Here is a 25,094-nt window from a genome sequence, read left to right as displayed (position 1 = left end):
AATTTTTAAAAATAATTTTAAATTATTAAAGATGGAGGGAAAAAAAGGATTCTTTTTAATTTTCTTTAAAAATTTTTAAAATATTTTTAATTTTTTTTAAAATTTTAAACATATTTTAAATTTTAAAAAATATATTAAATTATTTTTAAATTTAAAAATATGGAGGGAAAAAAAGAAACTTTTTAATTTTTTTTTTACATTTTAATATTATTTTTATTTTTTAAAAATTATTTTAATATAAAATTAATCAAAAATTGACCGCACTCATACTCCTAAATGAGTGATTACACTCTCTTTGTTCAATCACCATGATCTTACAATGATCAAAGAGTATGAAATAATATTTTTTAACGAATTCAAGAATTTAAATAACAAATCTATAAGTAAAATAATATTTTTTAACGAATTCAAGAATTTAAATAACAAATATATAAGTAAAAGTGTGTAATTTAAAAACCTGACATAATACAAGGTGGAATAGAGCATTTTGCCCACTGAAAAGACACGAAACTCCGTAGAACGACGTGAGGTTACTGTCAAATGTCGTCTTTAATATTTTAAAAGTCAAGATTCACCCTCTTCCCATCAAGCATCTAAAATCAAGATTCACCCTTTACGCATCAGCATCTACCCATTATTAGTTTGGTGGACACTCTCTATGTAAAAGGAGGGTGCGTAGGTGGGTAGGTGGGTGTGGAGTGTATGAAATGAACAGAGTTGCATCAGGTGGAGCAGGAGGAAATGGGGGTGAGGTATGGAAAGCGCATGGTGCAATGGCTTTGGTACAGCTTTTCAATGGTGGATACCATGTGATTACAAAGGTGGCACTCAATGTGGGGATGAATGAAATTATCTTCTGTTTGTATAGAGACCTTCTTGCTTTATCTATTCTTGCTCCTATTGCCTATTTTCGTGAAAAGTTAGTTCTTTTTTCTCTTTTCATTATATTCCTTTTTTTTTAATGTTATTCTTGAATCTGCTATCAAATAGCGTAGTCTCAGTCTCTCTCTTTAGTTACATTTAGCCACTCTATAGATAGATAATTGAATTGATGTGAAAAAATTGAGCCTTGTGAGCTCAATTGAGATGAATCATATTCGATCTTTACACATGCATACTTCACTGTTTCATTGATGGATCCAATTTAGCCAAGGGTATAACCGACTTAAAATAAAGGATTCTTGGATTAAATGGTGAAGTTGTTGCCATGTAATCAGGAAGTTCAAGCCTTGGAAATAGCGTAAGTTGCTGCCATGTAATCAGGAGGTCACTGGTTCAAGCCGTGGAAATAGCCCCTGGCAGAAATGCAAGGTAACCTGCCTACAATAGACCCTCTTGTGGTCCGGCCCTTCCGTGGACATCGCGCATAGTGGGAGCTTTAGTACACCAGGATGACCTTAAAATGAGTGAGATAAAAGATGGTCTTTTACCCTTCTAGTCTAACTGCAATAACTGCCCCTTCTAACTGATCAAACTGCTTACAATACTCTCCTCAAGCTGGAGTGTGAAAGTTGGTGAGCAGCAGTACCAAGGCAGCCCTTGGTGAGGAAAGTTCCATAAAATTCAAAATCGCATTACCAAAGGTTGTACTTAACATTAAAAAAAGCACAAATTGTACTTTCACCTTTCAACAAATCTTGTAAATTAGAGGAATAACCTACTATTCCCTAGTTCCTTGTACCTTTTTGGTGCTTCTGTGAAGTTTTAGTTTGTATAAAAGGCTTGGCGGTTCTTTTTAACTGGGAAGTCTAAAGCATCATGGAATAAAAGACTTTGTGACTTTTGTGCAAAACCATATTCTTTTGTAGACTCTCTACTTTTTTTTTCTTTTTTTTTAATGAAGTTGTAGTTGTACCTTTTGATATACTGCTTGTTTACTGGAGTGTTTTTTGCTGTTAATAAAATTATTTTACCTTATAAAAGCTGTAAGTTAGTCTTGATCAGATGAATGAAACTACTTGATGCTGCAGCATCAACTATTTTGTGTTTATTAGAGAGTTGTGGACTGCACCTTGTAAGTTCCAATCAAAATTGTGCTATATTGCATCTCGAAGATTTGTGGTAAGAGCTAATCTTTATTTTTGGGGGTATAACGCATAGCTAATTTTTGTTATAAAATATGTCAGTCAACCTTGGTTAAAGTAACTATTGGTAATATTCTCTTCGCTTCTATACCATTTTAACCCTATATACAATTGTTCTATGTATAGGAGATTGAGGCTTCCTCTGAATAAGCGGCTTCTATTGTCATTCTTCATTTTGGGATTAACTGGGTAAGTTTCAATATCCTAAGTAAGCATATTTGGTTTGTTTAGTTACGTTCCTTTGTATTGTTGTACTTGATAAAAGCCTATTCCTGAAAATGCCTTTTTTTGCTCTTGTTACTGTGACAGTATTTTTGGTAACCAACTGTTGTTCCTTGTTGGTCTTGGGTACACAAATCCAACTTATGCTGCTGCGTTGCAACCTGCAATACCAGTTTTTACGTTCATACTTGCTGTACTTATGGGGTCAGTAAACATTCAACCCCTTCATCTCTCAATTATGTATCTGTCTCCATCATTCCCATTTCTTACATGTCCTTGGTGTTAGAGTGAATTTTGTGTTGCTTAGCTTTGTGCGCTGTATTAAATCATAGTTTTGTCAAGTGTCAAATGTTGTATTCTTAGAAACAAAATTTTGTTTTTTGCTTTAAATTGGAGCAACCACAAGTACTTTGCATAAAATGAGAATAATTTCAATCAATTGTATTATCTATCTCCTCCAAATTGATACAATACAACCTGAGATGAATCTCAGTAACTATCTTGGAGTATTGGACCTTTATATAAACTAAATTGCAGAATACTTCTAATATGGGGATAAAATATGACACAATAAGTTGAGACAGATAGAAGAGGGAATTTATTGAATTCCAGAAAAGAATGCTAACTGATATTGTTTCAATTTACGCACCCCTCTTTTGAGAAATGAAATTACGTATCAAATCTCCAACAACCTTCCAGCTAACTATAAAATTCCCTCTCCCATCCTGACGCACCAAGGGGAGGCAATTTGTAGAGTAGGGTGGTAGGGAAGGGCCATCCCTTATGATGGGTCAGGGTAGGGGAGCACTTAAGCGAGGTAGGACAGGGCTGGCGTACAGTGGCGGATGTAGCATATATCCAGGGGGTTCATCCGAAACCCCTTCGGCGAAAAATTACACTATTTATACACGGTTAAAATTATGTTTTATGTATATATAGTATATGTTGAACCCCCTTTGACTAGTTTGTATGTGCACTTTCGAACCCCCTTAATGAACATCTTGGCTCCGCTATTGGCTGGCGAGGTAAAACTTAATGGGAAAGAGCAGGATAGTGGGTGCTCAGCTGATTTAAGAAAAAGATTCTTTTTAGATGGAAAAGAAAAAGGTTTGCAGTGCGAAGTGGGCTAGTCCATGTTTCATCCCAACTACACTTTTGAGTTCCCAAACTTTTGTCATCTTAACCTTCCCTGTAGACCCTTTCTTTTTTCAGGTCATACTCTCAGATGGCCTTCATAAAGGGTAGGCAAATAGTTGTTGCTGCATTGATCTCTAACGAATGTGTTGCCTCAGACTAACACAGAAGAAAACTGGCATTCTGTGTTAGTTGCGACAATGACCATTGGGAGTTTCTCATCAGTATGTTGAGGCTAATGGGTTTTGTTGAGAAATGGATAACATGGATATCTTTCTGTATCTCTGCAGTTATCTATTACTATCAATGATGCTCCTACTGGGTTTTCTCGTGGCCAAAAAGGGTTGAAACAAGGAGGTCCACTCTTCCCTTTTATATTCACACTCGTTATGGAAGTTTTATTTAGTGGTAACATAACAACAGGGTTGGATAAATGGCTTCAATCTTAATGTGATGGATCAAGGCCATATACACATTATACACCTTTATGCCGATGGCTCTTTGATTTTCTGTGAACCAGAGAAAGAGCAAATGCTGCATTCGAGAATGGTGCTACTGTTCTTCAAGGCTCTCTCAGATTTGCATATCAATCTTGCTAACATTGTTATTTATCCTGTGTATGAGGTATCTAATATTTTAAAGGTGGTAGACATAATGGGGTGTAGTGTCTGATCCTTTCCTGCCAAGTACTTGGACTATCTCTGAGCAGTATAGCAAAAGCCATATCAATATGAATGATATTTTGGAGAAGTGTGAGAAAAAGTTCTCAAGTTGGAAGAGGAATAATCTTTCACTGGGAGGTTGGCTAGTATTGCTAAACTTTGTGATTGATTCCCTTCTTACTTATACTATGAATCTATTTCCTTTACCTGCATCAGTGGCCAAGAAGTTGGACAAGATTCGAAAGACTTTATAAGTCAAGGAAATAGAGAATAAAATTCCTTCAATATGGTCAAGTGGGAAATCGTGTCCTTAGATAGAAAGTTGCGGGACCTTGGTGTCTAAAACTTTGTAGCTCCAGAACATTAGTTTGTTAAAAAAGTGGCTTTGAAGATTCAGTCAAGAGAAAGAGGTATTGTGGAGAGTGATAATTGCTGCAAAATCTGACCTTCTCAACTCCTGGACTACCAAGTTTCCACACTTCCAGAGCCTCTTATGGTATCTGAAAATATAGTAGGGTCCATTGCAATTCTGTTTTTCCAAATGCCACACTTCAAGTGGGAACAGGTCTATCCCCATGAAAGGTGCAACACCCTGCCCTTTTCTCTATGGCACAAAATCAGGAGGTTACTATTGGTCAGAGAATTGTTGGAATCTCAGCTTCAAGCATAGTGTGAGTGATTGGGAAGTCGACAGTGTTTTCTATATTTTGTTACTGCTGCATAACCTCAACCCCGTTCACTCCAAGTCTGATTCCTTAATATGGAAAAGAGATGCATAAAGGAGATTCCATGTTAAATTCTACTTTAGGACTCATGCAGACAATCTCAGTCTCTCTAAGTCGCCATGGTGATGTGGAATAAAATTGCTTGATATGCCTGGTGGCACATGGTTCTTGTCAAATTTATGAGAATCTTCAAAAATGTGGGATTTCTACCTGCAGTGGGTAGCCTATTCTTCATCCTTTATGACTTTACCAGTCATATGGTGGATCATTTGGAAAGAAAGGAACACTAGACTTTTTTAAAGCAAAAAAGAATCTGTAACTAGCATTAAGTATAGATGCATCACTTTGCTGCTTTTTTGGGTGTAACATGGCAATTGCTAATGACACAGAAGCCATGATAGTCTTTTTTTTGGGCTCATTGCACTTTTCTGATGTAGTTACTTCCTGTAATTACTTGCAGCACTTTGCTACACATTAATAGAAATATTTTTTACCAATCAAAAAAATGTTGAGGTTGATGTTTTAGAGTATAAGCAGATGCTTTGCTGTTATAAATTTTGAGCTTTACAGAAATCTAGTCAGGAAAAAGAAACAAGAAAGACATTGGTTTCTACATGTTATTAATTGAATTGTTTTCATTTTTCCAAAAAGCTATAATTATTCGCTGTAACTGAGCAATGCTTAAATGGATCTCAAAAGGGTGAACTTTCAGGAAATTGGTTTATGCGGTGCTGTTTATGAAACATTTGAGGTGAAGGGGTGTGTTTCTGATGGGTAAACGCGGATAACAACAAAAGTATTTGTGGCAAAATAATAGGGAAAAAAAATGAAAAATAATGACATCAAGAATTTTACGTGGAAACCCTTTTAAATAAGGGAAAAACCACGTACCAAGAGGAGCAATTGATATTACTATAGTAAGGAATTTTACACTGTAGTCACAAGTACAATACTCAAAGTGACTACTATACGCTCAAAAGAAATAATCCTCTTTTGACTCTCACCTTACTAAAATATCGCTCACTCTAATTTTTCTTTCACATTATATTTTTTATCATTGTCTATGGAATACCTCACTGATCTCTCTATATTATTTTTCTCTCTATTTTGGTGTATCTTTCAAATGAGCCGAAGCTCTCAATTTATAGCATAGAAATATTAGTGAAATATTGTTTTTGATGTCATTGATGGCATCTTCACTCGAAGGAAAATTTTCATGTGAATGGATTAATTGATCGGTTGGCCAAATCCATATCTGCCAACCCTTTGAAAAATGGTTAGCCAAGGAAGAAATGAAAAAAAAGTTAGTCAGGGAAGAAAAAAACACATCCCATGCAATGATATTCAAACTTCATTTATGGGGCTGGACCCTACAAATACAAGTTCAAATTGTGCAAAGAACTTGTCCGCATGAGCTCTCTCTGAGAAGCCGAGGATATCTCCTTCAGGTGCATGGGATTGGAGGGGGAGATGTGTGGAGTCCAGCCCCATAAATGAAGTTTGAATATCATTGCATGGGATGTGTTTTTTTCTTCCTTGACTGACATTTTTTCAAAGGGTTGGCCGATATGGATTTGGCCAACCGGCCAATTAATCCATTCACATGAAAATTTTTCTTTGAGTAAAGATGTCATTAATGGCATCAAAAACAATATTTCACAGCTATAAATTGAGAGCTTCGGCTCATTTGAAAGATACACCAAAACAGAGAGAAAAATAATATAGAGAGAGCAGTGAGGTGTTCCACATACTGTGATAAAAAATAGTTTGTGAAGGAAAAATTAGAGTGAGCGATATTTTAGTAAGGTGTGAGCCAAAAGAGGGGTTATTTCTTTTGAGCGTGTAGTAGTCACTTTGAGTATTGTACTTGTGACTATAGTGTAAAATTCCTTACTATAGTAATATCAGTTGCTCCACTTGGTCCGTGGTTTTTCCCTTGTTTAAAAGGGCTTCTACGTAAAATTCTTGGTGTCATTTTCCCCCCTATCATTTTGCCACAAATACTTTTGTTGTTATTTCGCGTTTACCCAACAGTTTCTGTTTGCCAAAAACAACTTAGGTGCTCCTTTTTTCCTTATTTATTTTACAAAAAATGACCTAAACCCCCACCTATTGAAAATGGTACAAAAATGCTCTTTATCCACCTTTAAGCTCTATAATACCCTTCACCTTGGAAACAAAGGGAGAAAATAGTAAATAGAGGGACAGTTCATGAAGAAGGAGAGCCAAGTCACAAGGCTGAGATAGGGCAGTAGCTCCCAGGGTGGATTAACCCAACAAATACTAGAAGTCCTAATAAGCAGAGGCAACAATTTCAACAAAGGATGAACTCACAGGATGTATCTCAACGCAACTCTTTTCAAATCCTTACAAATATTGAAGTAGACTGTCAGAGGGAGGAAAACAAAAGCAAAAATGGGGGAGGGACTAAACCCTTCTTCGAGGAGGGATAGTATGATGTGTTGGAATATTAGGGGCTTAAATGCCCCTAACAAGCAAAAGGAGGTAAAACTCCTATGTAATACTGAAAAGGTGGGGTTAGTAGAATTGGTAGAACCAAAATAAAGGCAGAAAATATGATCGGGGTAGCAGGAAATTTGTTTGGAGGATGGGAATACATAATGGGAGGGTGTTGGTTACATGGAGGACTGATTATTTTAAGGTGGTACCTGGTAGTAGTTGTGGCCAAGCAGTGACTTGACAGGTGAGAAATTGCAGCCTAAGCACTGGGGGTCGTTTGGTTTGAATACAAGTTATGCTGGGATAAGTTATACTGGGATTAATTATGCTCGGATTATTTCTTATTGAGTGTTTGGTTTGTTATATTCAAAATAATATGCATGGTATAATTTCTAAGAATAAGTTAATTGATCACAAAAATATCCTCCATCTTATTTAGCTTTTATTATATAATTTCTTTTCAAACTTTAAATGTTCATTCTTAAAAATAAAACTTCTATCTTATTTAGCTTAATTTTTTGTGTATGTGCATTTCCGCGATTATGCGAGTGTATTTAAAAATAAAACTTTCAATTTATTTAGCTTAATTTTTTTTTGTGAGCCTTTCCATGATTATGCCGTATGCGTTTAAAAAAAAAATCTTACTACATCTTATTTAGTTTGAAATAGAACTTCCAGCTTAAATTTGTTAGAGTAAAAGAAGATTTGTTGTGTATGTCACTTCATTTAAGCACATATCATTCATATACTATAAAATATTAAAATTCATTTTAATTGATATATACAATATGAATTTTCAAGTGATTAAAAAATTATTTAATTTAAAATATGTAATTCAACAATGGAGTTAATATTTTTATTATTCTTAAGAGAAACTAAAATATATAAATAAACATAATAATTTGTCAAATAAATTTAACGTGTAATATATTCATAATTAAAAAATTATTTATATCGTGTAATTTTTTAAATAAAATATATGAAGATTTGTCATAAAATAACGAGTAGTGGAGGTTGTGAATGTTACTATAAATGGTATTAAAAATATTGTGAATATGCATGGATGTGAAAAGTGATTATAAAAAGGGTTTGTGGGTACTTTTGTCATTCTAATTGCTTTAACCAAGGATAACTTATCATGGTATTACTATACCACCATGAGGGAGGGATAACTTATCCCGGTACTAATTAATAATCCCGGGATAAGTTATCCCAAGTTTTACAACCAAACAAGCAATTGTGAGGTATTAAAATTTTATCCCGGGATTATTTACTTTTATCCCTCACACCAAACGACGCCTGAGTACTTACTCATTGTAGTGTATGCATTCCACACTAAGGAGGACAGGAGAAGCTTGTGGAGCTATGTGGAGAATTTGCATAGAGGGAATGCGATGCCATGGATACTTATTGGAGATTTTAACTCAATATTAAGGAGTGATGATCTGATGGGGGGGAATCTTGTGACCAGGACTGAAATAGTTGAGTTCAATGACTGTGTGGAAGCTTGTGGTCTAGTGGAATTACCTAAACAAAGGAGTAAGTCTACATGGAATGATAGGGGGGATGTCCAGGTCTTCTCAAAGATTGATTGGGTTTTCACTAACAATGAATGGGTGACAAAAATGCTTGCTTATTGTGCCCACTTTCTGCTGGAGGGTGTGAATGACCACAACCCAATAGAAGTGTCTCTATTGGATGGACCAAGTAGGATTAGACCTGCTTTCAAGTTTTTGCAATGTGTAGGCATGCCATCCATAATTCTTGGACATTGTAGAAGAAGAATGGAGGCATGACATTGAGTGATGTAAATTGTTCATGGTGGTAAAGAAGTTGAAGCATTTAAGGAAGAGATTGAGAAGACTAATTGGGCAATACTTCAGGAACATTATGACAGAAGCAATTGAGTACAGGGTTCTTGCGCAAGCCCAGGCTGCATTACACCTTACAACCATTGGACAGAAGTTTCCAAGCTCAAAAAGGGAACAGTACCAAAAGTTCAGAAGGTTCTCATACTTGGTTGAGATCTTTTTGCAGCAATGGAGTAAGGCAACTTTGCTAAAGCTAGGGGATGATAACACTAGGTATTTCTTTTCTATCATCAAACACAGGAAGTTACATGTAACAACCTCAATTTCACACCACAACTCTAATATATATATATATTATACTTCCAAATCCGAATACAAATAAGAATTCGAGCAACAAAGTAACAATGGACAAACACTAATGGAAAATCTACGAGTAACGTAGGAAGAAGGTAACTAGAAGGAGATAAGATAATAGATCATTGAAAGGGAGATGAGAGAATATAGACGAAGCCGAAGCTTCAACATAATTTGCATAATCTCTTCCGTAGGTAATTGCTCCTATTTAACGTGTTTGCTTAACCCGGATCCCAAATGAAATCCACTCTTTTGTTGGGCTGTAACTTCACCTCAGGCCCAAGTCCAAAGCCCATGACAGAGTTCATAACAATACCCCATCCTCAATAAGAACCTTGTCCTCAAGGTTCAAGATAAGGAATCCAGCAAAAAGTAAGTTAAATTTTGACCAAGGTTTGACAGAGCATAGCTGGATTTGATGCTTACCAGGTGCAATAACCATATGACTCCTTGGTTCCCGCTTGAGAAATTCATTGACATGCACAAGTAGAGGAGCATATGCTGAAAGCATAACATGAATGAATCCAGAAATTAACGGTTTGTCATTGTCAAAAACAAGAATACCCCACTGAGAAGTTGTTGCACATTGCCTAGGGTCTTTCTCCATTTTCCATAACTTGTAGTTACACGCATTGTGCCAAAGAAACTTCTTCGATGAACCTCCACCTGCAGCATTCACAACACTTGTGCATAATCTATCAGAAACTCTTAAAGCTCTACAAAATATAGTCATCTTGAACTCCAAAAGATCCTTACTCCAACTTTTAACGTCTGCTGGCCACAAGCTTTCGAAAGCATCCATGTAGATGTCATTTGACCAAAGCGATGAGTCTCTTTAACATTTTCAACATAGTGCACTAGCAAAGAAATGCCCTGTAATTCAGAGGTATAGCAGATGATACGCTGTAAATATCGGAACCTGTTATTTTTCCTAATGTGGCTAGATTGTTCTTTTCTTCCATATTTTTAAAAACTACCTTCAAATTCTGTTCACAGTGATTGTAGAAGGAAAAAGGAGCTACAACATGCTCTCCACTGAGTTCAAGAGGACAGACAAAAGTCGATAGAAAACGAGCTTTTTCACCCCGCGGCCTAAGCTTGTGCTCTGACAATACCATTAACCGAATGAGCTCTTTCACATCATTAAAACTGTACTCCACTGCAATTTTTGCATCAACACATAATTCATTTATACATATTCTCCAAAGTTCATCTTTCATCACGTTATCAAAGACAATAGAGATTGGATCCATTAAATGACTCGGAAACATCACATATATATCATAATCAAGAGAAGGACTAGGATAAAAAAACAAGATATGATGAAGTTCGCCTTGATGTATGAACTACTCCAAACATAGCAAACAAGAGAACATCATCTTTGTTGACCAGAATATTTTGCATCTGTTCTGAGTATCATGCAGCAAATGCCTCGAACACCCCCTCTATTTTCTCCTCACTGCCAAGCTCTCGATTTAGACAACAAGATACCATGAAGATTATGCTCCTCTCCAGTATCAACCCAATTGCAAGAATTCCACAAGGTTGACATAATTAACTTATCATGATAGAAATCACCCAAAGCAACACAATATGCATAATTTCTTATAACTCTAAGGAATATAGTAAGTAAATTGGATCCAGGATCAAATAGAAACTCTAATGCAACTAAGGACAATTCAAGCATCTGCAGGAACCTTCCCGAGCCAAGTTGGTTCAAATGGACAGCTAAACTATCCAGTAAAGTTGAACCCTTAAAGTATTGCGCAACTAGATGTTTTTGGGCAAAATAAAGGTGCATAACAGAGAAAGAACCAATATTCCAGCCCACTTCATCCTTAGACAAGTAGCTAGTAAAGATATTTAATATACCAGGAGTTGGATAAGCAATTTGGTCAAACACACTAGCTACATAGTCTATCTTCCATATGTTGACAACTTTTGTTTCCAAATTTAGTGGATTTCCTGCGTATCTACGAAGTATACCAAATTGCTGAAGCCCACACTTCAACGAAATAGGTGGAGGAATAGGCTCACCGGGATCAAAGGAAAGGTGTATGGATATATGATCAGGCATCAAGATACTAACCAAATTTAAGAGAGCACTTCTTTCCCATAGTGCTTCAAACACTTCATGTGCAATCAAAGAGTACTCGGGTCTATAATAAAAATTAGCGAATGCCTGACCCACATAAGCGTTGGAGTTCTCTTCATATTGGTATGTTGTGACATTACCTTTTTCATCCTCAATAACCAAAGGAAGTTCACAGGTCCCAATATTAAAACCTAATTTCCCCCAATATTCAATTGCTGAATCTCGATTTTTGTTGAGAACCCGATCCATATTCTCAAAATTATCATCCGTAAGGGATAACTTTGGAAATATATGCTCAATTCGTTGAGACAAATCATCAAACACCTGCCCTCATGTGTTGCTGAAAAGCCCTTAACTGACTCATCAACTGCCATACCTAGATTTGTAGAGACAGGAGAATATTCGACTGGCTTAGACAAGTTGGAATCCTCTTTATCTTCACAAGACAAGTTCACATCTGAAAGCCTGATATTTGTAGTGGCTGGCTGAGAGCAAGGCGATAGTGCACGGTGCAGATTGTCAAGTTTGCTGAGCATAGAAAAGTAACTCTCGTCTAACTTCTGGAGTAAATTAAGGGCAATGTCGACATGGTTATGCATCATGTTAGAGCCATTTCGAAAATGGATTCCCAACTTCTCAGTGAAATGCTTCCAATCAAAAAATTGCTTGTTGCGATTCAACCATTGGAACCAATCATAAGCAGCACCATCGAGATAGAAGGGAGCAAGAGGTAGCCAGTCGTTCTCGGGGAAGCCGAGGTAGGCAAAATACTGCTCAGCACGACGAATCTACCCTTCTGGATTGACGCTGCAAAACTTATCGAGGACCATCACTGCAATAGGAGTATGATCGATGAAAGCACCAATGTAACAACCTCAATTTCACACCACAACTCTAATATATATATATATATATATATATATATATATATATTATTCTTCCAAATCCGAATACAAATAAGAATTCGAGCGACAAAGTAACAATGGACAAACACTAATGGAAAATCTACGAGTAACGTAAGAAGAAGGTAACTAGAGGGAGATGAGATAATAGATCATTGAAGGGGAGATGAGAGAATATAGACAAAGCCGAAGCTTCAACATAATTTGCATAATCTTTTCCGTAGGCAATTGCTCCTATTTAACGTGTTTGCTTAACCCAGATCCCATATGAAATCCACTCTTTTGTTGGGCTGTAACTTCACCTCAGGCCCAAGTCCAAAGCCCATGACAGAGTTCATAACATTACAACAAGCAATTGTGCAAGTGAAAGTAATGGACTGTTGTACACTGTCAAGACCTGACCTAATTAACTGCACAAATTGAACTAATCGAAAACAACCGAATTCGGAGAAAGTTTCGTCTTTATTGATTTCAGCAACGGAATTACAAATTTGACAACTAAAGGAAAATGAAACTGGAATTCGCCATGGTTGAGCTCCAAGCTGAACTGATAAGAAGAAGAAGAAGAAGAAATCAATAGGGAGAGAGAAATCCAGAGAGAATTTTAAGGGAGAGGAAAGAGGGGAAGGGTAGTTAGGTTGCCAGATTTCTATTTTTGCCCCTTTCTCTCTCCTCGTGGCCTTTTATAGACACGCAAGCTGCCACATCGACTGATCTTGGCCTTTAATCCATTTAATGAGCTTTTAATATGAACCGTTCATTTATTCCTCTAACTACCTTCAACTAACCTAATCGTAAGGTCATAACATTTTCCCTCCGCTTGCAAAACAGCCTTGTCCTCAAGGCTGAGAATCAAATCGAGGAAACTTGGACTTGAGAAAAGAATAGTCCTCCCAAGTGGCATCCTCGGGAGCCAAATTAGACCACTGCACCAGCACACGAACACCAGCACTATTGCCCTGTTGCACCAGTTGTCTCTGCAAAATCTTCACAGGATGCACGAGAAATTGCCCATCCATACTTGTAGCTGGTAATGCAGTTTGAACCACAACATCCTGGCACTCTCTTCTTCAAAAATGATACATAGAAAACAGGATGAACTCGCGAAGTAGGGGGTAAAGCAAGCCGGTAAGCTACTGGTTCCACCTTGGCAAGCACGTGATAAGGGCCATAAAACTTGGTACACAACTTCAAGTTCTTCCTCAGGGCCAAGGACTACTGCCTATAGGACCACTACCTCCACCCGAAATTCTCTTTCAGTCCGCTTCCTATCCGCAAACATCTTCATTCTCTCTTGAGCCTTAGAGAGATTATCACTAAGCAGCTGATGCATCTGCTGCCTTTTCATTACCAAATCTTCAGCAGCAGGTACAGTAGTACTCAAGAGGGGGCCCAGGGAAAGTTGTCGTGGCGTGTAACCATAGAGAGCCTCAAAGGGAGTGCACTGCAAACTACTATGAAAATTGGTGTTATACCACCATTCAAATAAATGCAACCATTGTTTCCAGTGAATAGGTCGATGGGAAGTCATGCATCTCAAGTAGTTCTCTATACACTAATTCACCCTTTCTGTTTGGCCATCACTCTGAGGGTGATATGCAGAACTAAAATGTAGTTGAGTACCCAATAACTTGAACAGAGCTTGCCAGAAATTGCTCAGAAAAATCTTATCTCTATCAGAGACAATGAATATTCAGGCAATCCATGAAGGGTGTGTATACTTTTCATGAATTTATCTGCAACAATACTAACTGTAAATGGATGAACAAGAGTAATGAAATGGGCAAACTTAGACCTTCTGTCCACCACTACCAAAATCGCTTCTTTACCCTGAGATGTGGGCAGGCCCTCAATGAAATCCATACTCACATGTCTTCACAGCTAATCAGGAATAGGTAAAGGTTGCAGCAGGCCAGAATAGGTACATTCTCAGTCTTGCACCTTTGACATACATCGCAATTTGCAACAATTTGGATTACCATCTGCTTCATGTTGGGCTAATAAAAAACCTGAGACAACCTCTTAAGTGTTCCTAGTTGATTTGAATGACCGCCCAAAGGGGAAGCATGAAAGATCTTGATCAATTTTTCTCTGAGAGCACCAGAACCTCCCACAACTATCTTACTCTTCCTTCTTAAAACACCAGCTGAATACTGGTATAAGTGAGGTCCAATAGCAGCAGTAGTCACCTCAACTATGATTGTGGCTATCATGGGGTCATCTGCATAGCTATCACTGATATCCTCCATCCATTATTCAGCATCTCAGCTACTTGTCTCTCAAGTTCCTCTTTTTGATGGTAGTTGTATCTGTAAGGCCTCAGGCTAACAGGTAAGGCATTCAGCTTCAAAGGAATTGCATGATCCAATTTCCTCTCAGGTGGTAATGACTTAGGTTCAACAAACAACATGTCATACCTGACCAATAACTTCTGAATTGCTCCATCACCCTCTTTTTGTTCTACCTCAGTCGTTCCCGCCATAAAAAATAAGTGAGCCAATAATGTTTGTCCTTTCCATAATATCTTTCCCATAGCAGTACTAGTGATTATGTTGAGTTGTCCTTTCTTCAGGCAGTGCATGAAGAATCACCTTATCCGCCTTCTTACCAACAGTCACACAGTGATTCTCATGATCAAACGTGGTTGGATTAAATTTCTTCATCCAGTCATTGCCAAGAACAATATCAGATCCACCCAACTTGATAATCTTCAAATCTTCTGTAAAACTTTTACCTCCTATTTTCCAAGTATAGTCTATGCAACTAGAACTGCAATAGACATAGTTGCCATCTGCAACAGTCACTCTGATTGGATGAGAGTACACAGGATGATGACCAGTTTCTCTTACGGCCTGTTCATCTATAAAACTATGAGTAGCACCAGAGTCCACCAGTACAGACAGGGACTTGTTCTTTTTTGTGCCTCCAACTAGAATCGCATTAACCCCTAAATTGCTTCCTGATAATGTATTCAAACACACAGCTTCCTATATTTCTGAATTTAATTCACCTTCAATCTCTATCTCAGGGTTGTCAATTTGGTCCGATGGCATCTCTTCAGTTTCTCTAGTGATGTATTGAAGTTGCTTTATTTTACATTGGTGCCCAGGCCTATACTTATCCCCACATTTGAAACAAAGATGATTACTCTTTCTATATTCATACACTTCAGGACTCACCCTAAACACATTAGGTCTCACATTAGGGGTGTTTGTTCCTTTAGCAACCCCTGTATTGTAAACATTACTCGGAGGTTTGTACACAGGCTTAGCTTTCTTCAAGGTAGCCTCTATCGCCTTCTCTTGCATTCTATCTTGCTTAATTGCAAAACTCAAGGTAGCCGGTCGAAACATCTTAACTGCAAACTTAATCTCCTCCTTTAAAGCCCCCATAAAACTAGACAAAAAATAAACATCGTTTAGGGCAGGGTTCCTGATGATCATTTGAGCCTTAAGATCTTCAAATTTGCTCAAAAACTCATCTACACTCCCTGTTTAAACCAATTTATTAAACTTTTCAACCACATCCTCTACTGCTACATCCCCAAATCGGTTGCATAATTCGAATTTAAACTCTAACCAGGTCACTAAACCTCTACTTAGGGTTAGTGAATGGTACCATACTTTAGCATCCCCACACAGGTAATGTGCAACATTTTCAATCTTCTGATGTTCTGCAATTCTATAGAGATTAAAATATCGTTCGCATTTCCGAATCCATACCTTAGGATCATGACCTTCAAAGTTAGATAGCTCCCATCTCGGTGTAGGCGCTTGATTGCCCTGTTGTCGAGCTGGTCGACCTTCATTTCCCGGAATCGAAAGCAAGCCATCTCCTAAATTAGGATTTTCTTCACGACCACCATTATCGCGCCTCTCTCGTCCCACTAACCGCTCCAAAATCTGTTCCAATGTTCCTTGGATGCCCGTTTGTATGGCTTTCACCTCATTTTGACTAATTGAAAATTCCGCTAATAGTTCGTCGTGTCGAAGAAGTTTTTCATCCATAAGTCTCAAACGAGTACCCTCTACCATTGTTACTCTTCGCAGGTCGCAGAGCTGAACCTGGCTCTGATACCAAATGTCAAGACCTGACCTAATTAACTGCACAAATTGAACTAATCGAAAACAACTGAATTCAGAGAAAGTTTCGTCTTTATTGATTTCAGCAACGAAATTACAAATTTGACAACTAAAGGAAAATGAAACTGGAATTCGCCATGGTTGAGCTCCAAGCTGAACTGATAAGAAGAAGAAGAAGAAATCAGTAGAAGAAGAAATCAGTAGGGAGAGAGAGAGAAATCCAGAGAGAATTTTAAGGGAGAGGAAAGAGGGGAAAGGTAGTTAGGTTACCAGATTTCTGTTTCTACCCCTTTCTCTCTCCTCGTGGCCTTTTATAGACACGTACGTAAGCTGCCACATCGACTGATCTTGGCCTTTAATCCATTTAATGAGCTTTTAATCTGAATCGTTCATTTATTCCTCTAACTTCCTTCAACTAACCTAATCGTAAGGTCATAACATACACTGACCATGAGGGAGTGGCAAATATTTTTGTGAAGTACTACCAGGGTTTATTAGGAACAAAGGAGAATTGTAGGACCAAGGCGTGTGAGGCCTTCCTCAGAAGTGGTCAGCAACTCTCCACTGGCCAACAAATGGACCTGCTGCAGCCTTATAGTTCGTTGGATGTAAAGAAACCAATGTTTGGTGTATATGTAAATAAGAGCCCTGGCGCAGATGGTTATGGGAGTGGCTTCTTTAAAGCTTCAAAGAATATTATTGGTGATGATGTGACTAGAGCAGTGTTGATGTTTATTGAAAATGGTAAGCTTTTGATGCAGTGATCCCTAAAGTAGACAATCCAAATTATGCTATTCAATATAGGCCCATATCCTGTTGTGTGATCTACAAGTGCATCTCTAAAGTGTTGTGTATGGGATTGAGGAAATCAGTTGCGACAGTGGTGGCTAGGAACCAAGCAGCTTTTGTAGAGAACAGATCTATGATTCATAATGTACTAATTTGCCATGACTTATTTAGGCACTATAATAGGAAAACAACTCCTAGGTGATTGGTGAAAATCGACCTCAAAAAGGTATATGACATGGTCAGTTGGGAATTTATTGAAGAATCACTTCTGGGAGATGGATTCCCACAGACCTTTGTTCACTTGATAATGACTTGTGTAACTACCACAAAATTTAGTATCAAGGCGAATGGGCAAGGATATGGATATTTTGAGGGAAGGACAGCGCTACGGCAAGGAGACCACATGTCCCCCCTATTGTTTGTGGTAGTTATGGATTATCTATCCACAACACTCAAGAGAATGAGTGGGTTGCCAGACTTTAGCTACCAGTCTACTACTCAATGTACCAGGAAACCAAGCTTACAAACTTGATATTTGCCGATGACCTGATGGTGTTTTGTAAAGGAGGCAGTAATTCTATTAAGAGGGTGATGGAGGCTCTAAAGATCCAATATTTACGAATAAAAAGCAATCCAAACAAGTTTAAATCCTGAGTATTTGCATCTAAATGTGAAAATCCAAAAGCCATTATATTGTATTTTTGGTTCCTTCTATTTTACCATTTCCCTCACTTTGTTTGGATGGTGGTTTCCCATGGTATGGTATGGTATAGTTACTAAGAGAACGGTGTTTGTTTTGATTGTTTCTTAAAATATATGGTATGGTTTAATTTCATGGTTTGGTAACCATGCAAACCCTTACTTTATGTAACCACCGATTTGGTGGTATCCCATGGTTTGCTTATTTTTTTTCAAATTATGTGGTTACTTAATATTATATAATCATAATTTATACTTCACCTTATATTATTTAACTTCACCTCCTACCTCAACCTCCACCCCACCTGCCTCCTCTCCCCCTTCTAATTTTTTAAATTTTTTTTTTTTTTTAGAAAATTTCAAACTTTTTGCTTATCCCACCCGCTGCCAAACCCAATCCCATTTAAAAAAAAAAAAAAAATTCAAATTTTTTTCTTACCCCACCTTCATCCCCCAGCCCTCCCCCCTACTAGCCCCCTCTTCCCCCACCAATTTTTTTTTAATTTTTAAAATTTATTTTTTAAAACCTTCAAGGGAATTTTCTTACACCACCCCTACCCCTACCAGCTCCCCCCCAACCCAAACCAAAAAAATTAATTTTTTAAATTTTAAAAAAATTTAAAACTTCTTTTCTTACCCCACCCTTACCCCTATCCCGCCCCTCTACTCCACTACCTCCACCCCCAAATATTTTTTTTACAAAATGAATTAAATTTTTTGCTTACCCCGCCCTTTTTTATCATATTCGTTTTCATTATTTTGTGTTAAATATACACAAATGCTTTTAGAAAATATTTTTCTACTTGCATAATGAACACAAAAATATAAGTAAGAAACAATTTATTTTCCTAAATTTTTTTTTTTGATTTCATACCGAACACACCCGTAGCATACACAAAAGATGTAGTTAAATTTTGTACTTGTCGTTGGTATCATGTCTCAAAATACCAAAAAGAAATGAAATTTGTTACTATAAAAAATGAATCCGATTATATTTATTTTGATCTACTCTTTTATTGACTTTGTTAGAATTTACATGAATTTAACAACGTAATATATCCACATGGCATAATTTATGATAAATTAGTAGGAAGAAAATTATTTTATTAATAATTGTTGATAAATTTTGAAAATTATAATATTTAAGGGCATTTTAGTAAACTTACCAGTTGCGATACTGTACTATACTGTCAAACCAAACAATAAGACTGTTCTTAAACAACAGTGAGCAATACAGTCATCCAAACATTGGATTGTATTATACTGTACAATACCATGCCATGCCAAACAGTAGTACATTATAAAATCATGGCAGACCACCATCCAAACAAAGGGTTAAACATCAAATTCTTTTGTTGACCCTTTATGTGAAACTTTTACCATCTGTGAATCAAAGAAACATTTCTTTATCAAAAGCATTTCTTATATTTTACATAATAGTGAGACTTGCGCATGTAAATTTTACTTTTATAAGATTAAGAAATTCGTGTTCCAATCTACACTGAAAATCGATCATGTTCAATCTGTTAACTTTGTAATCGTAATCCTTTCCATCATACTACATTACTTCTTCCAGGAACAAGCTGATGAAATCTGTAAAAGGTGATAAGTGAAACTGAGTCGGGTACAAATTATGTGAGATACTTCTGGTCGATGTCGATGAAGGGGTTGGGTATATTGGGTTAAGTGTAACCAGTTCGGGTCATATAATTGGGGTTTTGGGTGGGTTATTTAAATTAATTTAATTAATTTAATGGGGACCAGTGGGAGAGTGCCATGTCTAATGATTTTCTTAAAATTTAATTTTAGGGTTGTTAAATAAAAGACATTTTGGAGTGTGGAGGTGGATGTGAAGGGTATTATAGAGCTAAAAGGTGGATGGAGGGCATTTTTGTACTATTTCCAAAAGGTGAGGGGCAATTTAGGCCCTTTTCTGTTTATTTTAATAGTTTAAACAGTAATTTTTTTTATCAGAGATAGAGTACAGGGTGTTGTTTAACTGCCAAGGTAACACCTGAAGTGAATCACAGAGAACATGGTGCTGTTGCATAATATTTTAATGGAAATGAGATGGGCATCTATGATGTGGAGAAACTTTTCTGCCTTAATTTTGTTGAAATGCGAGTGGGTGCCCCTTGGGGATCTCTCAGTATATTGTAAAGATATGGCACCTGGGTCTAACTCACACTCCAAAAGTTAGCTCATGAGGGGAGGATTTCCCAAGTTCATATAAGCAAATAACAGTCGATTCCCCAATCAATGTGAGACTTTTACCCTCTCTAGCATATATAAACAGTTAATGGAAATGCCAGGGACGGGCTTTTGGAAAAAGTATTTGATTGTGAAGTATTCCATGTTCCCTGCTCCTTAAGTCATCAAAAGTTTTCCATCATCACAGGGAGGAACATGCCAGTCCATTGTGCATTTGTAGTATCGTCAAGTATCTTATCCGTCCAGTTATTGACCTTCTTTAAGTCATTCATATTGTGTAATTCATATGTGTTATTTATGCAGTACAGAAACCGCAAAGCTTCTTACTGTGGAAGGTCAGGCAAAGGTTGGAGGTACCATTGTTTGTGTTTCTGGGGCAATTTTCATGGCTGTATTCCGTGGTCCAGCGGTGTTCGGAGACGGCACATCAGACTTCACAGCACAAATTAAGATAGGTGCTCAGGGTCAACCGGAGCCTGCTGGATGGCTAATGTCTAGTTTTCTGGATTTGGGGTTTGATAATTGGCACCTCGGCGTCTTATGCTTAATAGGAAACTGTATGTGCATGGCAGCATACCTAGCTATTCAGGTAACGAGATAATCATTTTAATTGTTAATTCAGATCGACTTGATTGGAATAAATAGCAGACCGTTTTCAATGGTTATACTGAAAGGCTATGCACATATATAAATTATATTTGTATCTAGTCATCCGTAGAGAAGTTTGCCGCTGATCTTCTTTGTATATAGGACGTTTCACGATGGACCTCCTTCTCTAATAATATGATAATGAAGGTGATTCTGGCGTGCTTTGGTTGAGTGGCCTGTGATGCATTAGCATTTGCAGGGAACCTTTGAAATTGTGATATTTGTATTAAGTGAATTCTTACAATTGCTTAAAACCTGATTAAAAAGTTTAATGTATTGACAATCTTTGAAAAGGAAAATATTGGTATTAAAGTGCAGAGGTAACTTAACTTATAAAAACAATATTAAATGTAACTTTATTATATCTAATACCTTTCCATCACTTTCTTTCTTGTCCTCTTGGCTAGCGATTTAATTTTCACTCCAACTATGTTCTTAGGTAAGGATGGTAATGATTTGTTGATTCATCTTGATTGTTGATTGGTTCACTTTTGTACAATCTCAACTATTGTATTGTGGGTTTCTTTCTTCCTTTTTCTAGTTTCTTCTTCTGTTGGGGTTGAAGATGAAGAGGTTGCTTAAATTTGAATTGCCTTTTAGTATCACTGTTTGCTTACAGGAACAACTCTTATGTCTTAAATTGAAAATGAAACCTCCATATCTAAATGGCCTTTCAATAGGAAAGTAAATGGTATAATAGCACAATTAGGCAGGATTTATAGTCTAGACCAAGAGGGGAAACTCGATAACTTGTTTTATATTATGTACAGACTTATATAATTGTTCCAAGCTATTCGCTGTCTTAGATCCAGTTCAGAGCAGAAGTTGCAACCACTGCACAAAAACGATTTGGTAGCTCATGGAGTGAATTAGGGGGAAACAGAACATAAGAATGTTGATTTGGGGCGTTTTACATAGTTAGTCAGAATTTTCGTTCCAAAGACTTCAGATAGTCTAGTTCTTGAATTGAAATAGGTAGATAGGTCAGTGGTGTACTATTTCGACTATAAGTGTCTCCAGTTCATGCACAAACTTGTGGAGTGAACTCTCCTTCTAATGATGTTTGGATCCAGTAGTTCGATCAGTGTTTTAATTTTTGAAGACCGGTAATATTTTCTTCAAAACTTGTTTAACACTCTCCAAATCTTAGGTTACTTAGTTTACCTGCGTTAGACTAAGATGAACTTAATGGGGCAACATGGGTGGTGGACATTCATATAGCCGACCCAAGGCTCAGCAGTATGTAGACTAAGATTGAAACCTTACTGGATTTATTATTGAACTTCACTCTTACCACCAAGGTTGTGTTAATTGATGAAGTTTCCTGGTTATAGCTAGTGTGTGGAAACAATAATGCCTTTTACCCTTACATGTTACCATTTCAAGGAAAAATGCCCTTTACCCTTTCCTTTTTAACATGATCACATTCAGTCTCATGATATTTTCCTCCTATTTGGTTTCTGCTCTTGTGAACTTATGATCTATCAGTTGCTATTCATCTGAAAGAGATCAATTTGCTGATCTTGCCACTACGTTGGACACCTTTTATAATCTTAGGAATGTTAATTTTTGATTATGTGAAGTAATCCCGATTATATAAATTAGTGATCATTTGATAATTGGTTAAGAAAGATGAGTTTTACTGAACAATTGCTATACGCTAATTCTAGTCAACAGAATCGATGTAGTAAAAGACCGAAATTTTTGTGAAATAATCCATACCCCATAGGCTTAAAAAACAAACATATTGATTATTTTGTGAAATAATCCGAAGATACATTCTAGTTTTGGCTGGTAGCATGACCTCCAGTCAGGATTGGTACAAACTGTTTATTCAGAGATATCTGTGACACTTTAAATCTTGGGCTAGCTTGAAACATCGTCTTGAAAATCCTTGAGTTTGTCAGTGTGTGTGTGTGTATTATTATGCAGAGTTGAGTGAGTTAAGAATTTTTTTTTTACAGGCTCCAGTTTTGACAAAATACCCGTCAAGCTTATCAGTGACAGCATATTCGTACTTTTTTGGCGTTCTATTAATGATAGGGACGTCGTTTTTTATGACAAATGGATCGGCAGATTGGTATCTGACACCATCCGAAGTTGTCGCTGTTTGCTATGCTGTAAGATTCTCTGAAGTGCTGATCTTCATATTCGCTGATGCATGAAATGCTTTTTTTTTTATCTTTGATCAAAGTCTCAAAATGATTTGTCTCACATAAAAAAAAGAAATCTGAGACAATGATAACAGTTGAAGTGTGTGACCACCTCATCTAAAAGCTTAAGTTGTTAAAGAGACACACTTTTATTATTTAATTATATTCTGTACACGCCCCCTCACGTGCGGGCCTGATTTTTTTTCATGGGCCAAGCACGTGGAATTTTTTTTTTTTAAATAATGGGTGGCGGTGAGATTCGATCCCAGGACTTCTGCCTGCTCTGATTCAATTTGAAATGTGACCATTTCATCTAAAAGCTTAAGCTGTTAGATAGAGTACACTTTTATTATTTAATTATATTCTCAACAATAACAAAAATTGAAGAAATGTGCTACCAGGTATAATTTGCATATAAATCATTATTTAACGGTATCATTATTGCTCGGTACATAGGGCTCAGTGTAACAATGTAGATACACAATTCAATAATATTTTCCTCCTTTATTTCTCACAAGTATCCTCATGGCTCTTTGATGGGATTGTAATTATTTTCAGCACCTTCTGATGCTAGTTTTGCTAGATATACCGGATGTTACCTTAATGAAAAAAAAATATCAACTATTAAATTGTGGTTGTCAAGATCATAATTAAATATACCATGCTCTCTTGAACATCTTAACTTTTTGCATGAGGTGGTCAAATAATTTAACATGGTATAAAAGCCAGACCGATCCCTAAAACATGGTCCTTTTTTACAAGTGGAATGGTCAAAATTTGCTCTCGAACTATGCAAAATGATCCAGATTTGCCCCTAAACTTTGCAGAACAGGGTCAATGCTCTTCATACTTCCTTCCACTAAGTTGATATTTCAATTTGCAATCATTAATCCATCATGTATTAAATTTGCTTTTGAGTGTTTCATAGTGCATTCTTATTCATCTTTATCTTATATTGTAAGTATGTAGATGGACAGTTTTTAGTGGGGATGAAATGAAATAGTTTTGTCACAATGGTTACTGTCTTTCAGGGAATTGTTGCATCAGCGCTGAACTATGGACTTATGACATGGTCCAATAAGGTTCTCGGTCCTTCTTTAGTTGCTTTATACAATCCACTTCAACCTGCTGCATCAGCAATTTTGTCTAGTATTTTTCTTGGGAGCGCTATTTATCTGGCAAGGTTAGTGCTCTGATTTATTCTGAATATGTATCATACTCCGAAAATAAAATCCACATTTATATCCGTGTATGTTCTCATATCTTTGTTTTATACTTGTTTTGGCACAATGTGAAGCTCTCCTGCTGGAAATTTGCCATGTTTCCTTTGTGACTTGTTTTCTTTTGGAGATTGGTTCTTGAGAAACTATGAAATATTCTACTAGCTGAGCGCATGTGACTCTTTCTTTCTATTTCATCTTCTAGTTCGTTGTTAGCCTTTATTCTAAGATGTCTCCTCGTGTTGTGATTGCAGCATTTTGGGAGGACTTCTCATTATAGCTGGGCTTTATTTAGTTACTTGGGCATCTTACAGACAAAGGCAGGCCACCATGGGAACTGTTCCTCATTCTCCTCGGATAACGGATCCCCTAATCCCATATCAGATAGGACACATTTTCTCTGGTCCTTCTTCCTCAATGCCAAAGATCAGTGATTAGATATTGCTACAGATTTCATTTGCATGTCCTTTTCTTCATCTTTTTCATGATAATATGTATAGTTCACTGCGAAAAAGAATGACAAATATGTATTGCAGTTCTATTCAAGTTTTTTTTCCCTCTACCAAAAGGAATTCAAACTTTGTATACTTAATCTCCAAGAAATCCAATTTCCTCCATTATTTTTCCAAGATAGCTCAAAATTAAGGATTTTCAATTCAAGAACTTCAAGAGGTCGTCTTCAAAAGCACAATTAGGAATTCAAGATCAAGCTTCTTATTCAATTTCATCAATTAAGTTATGTGGGGTTTTGAACAAGGATAAATCTTTCATCCTTGTGCCCAAAGCTAGTTTTTAACTATAAATCATACGATTTTACATGAATTTCAATTTGGGGTTCATACC

General features: G+C 36.8%; 1 protein-coding gene across 3 annotated transcripts; it reads left to right on the top strand.

The window, feature by feature from the left end:
* The first annotated feature begins 458 nt into the window (after positions 1-458).
* LOC107870214 (WAT1-related protein At4g19185) lies at positions 459-24,868 on the top strand. 3 transcript variants are annotated; one of them, XM_016716665.2, is made up of 7 exons: positions 459-919; positions 2,211-2,273; positions 2,394-2,510; positions 20,534-20,819; positions 22,843-22,998; positions 24,063-24,214; positions 24,506-24,868. In XM_016716665.2, exons 1-7 carry the CDS (start codon positions 708-710, stop codon positions 24,687-24,689), a joined length of 1,170 nt encoding a protein of 389 aa, XP_016572151.2. In that variant the 5' UTR covers positions 459-707; the 3' UTR covers positions 24,690-24,868. The 3 variants fall into 3 exon arrangements, with proteins under 3 accessions (XP_016572151.2, XP_016572160.2, XP_047251492.1); XM_016716674.2 differs by lacking the exon at positions 459-919 and adding an exon at positions 977-2,061; XM_047395536.1 differs by lacking the exon at positions 459-919 and having other exon boundaries at positions 2,205-2,273; positions 20,539-20,819.
* Positions 24,869-25,094: the final 226 nt, after the last annotated feature.

Source organism: Capsicum annuum, chromosome 1 (genome assembly GCF_002878395.1).
Source record: "Capsicum annuum cultivar UCD-10X-F1 chromosome 1, UCD10Xv1.1, whole genome shotgun sequence".
Taxonomy (NCBI): domain Eukaryota; kingdom Viridiplantae; phylum Streptophyta; class Magnoliopsida; order Solanales; family Solanaceae; genus Capsicum; species Capsicum annuum.
Note: the sequence above shows the minus strand (reverse complement) of the source record. Positions and strands in the feature narration are given on the sequence as shown.

What these genes read in the sequence shown, in the direction of transcription:
- LOC107870214 (XM_016716665.2), top strand. Translation starts at nt 708, where the DNA reads ATGAACAGAGTTGCATCAGGTGGAGCAGGAGGAAATGGGGGTGAGGTA. An exon ending in TTCATTTTGGGATTAACTGG is followed by an intron (nt 2,274 to 2,393) that starts GTAAGTTTCAAT and finishes TTACTGTGACAG; the next exon opens with TATTTTTGGTAACCAACTGT. An exon ending in AGCGCTATTTATCTGGCAAG is followed by an intron (nt 24,215 to 24,505) that starts GTTAGTGCTCTG and finishes TTGTGATTGCAG; the next exon opens with CATTTTGGGAGGACTTCTCA.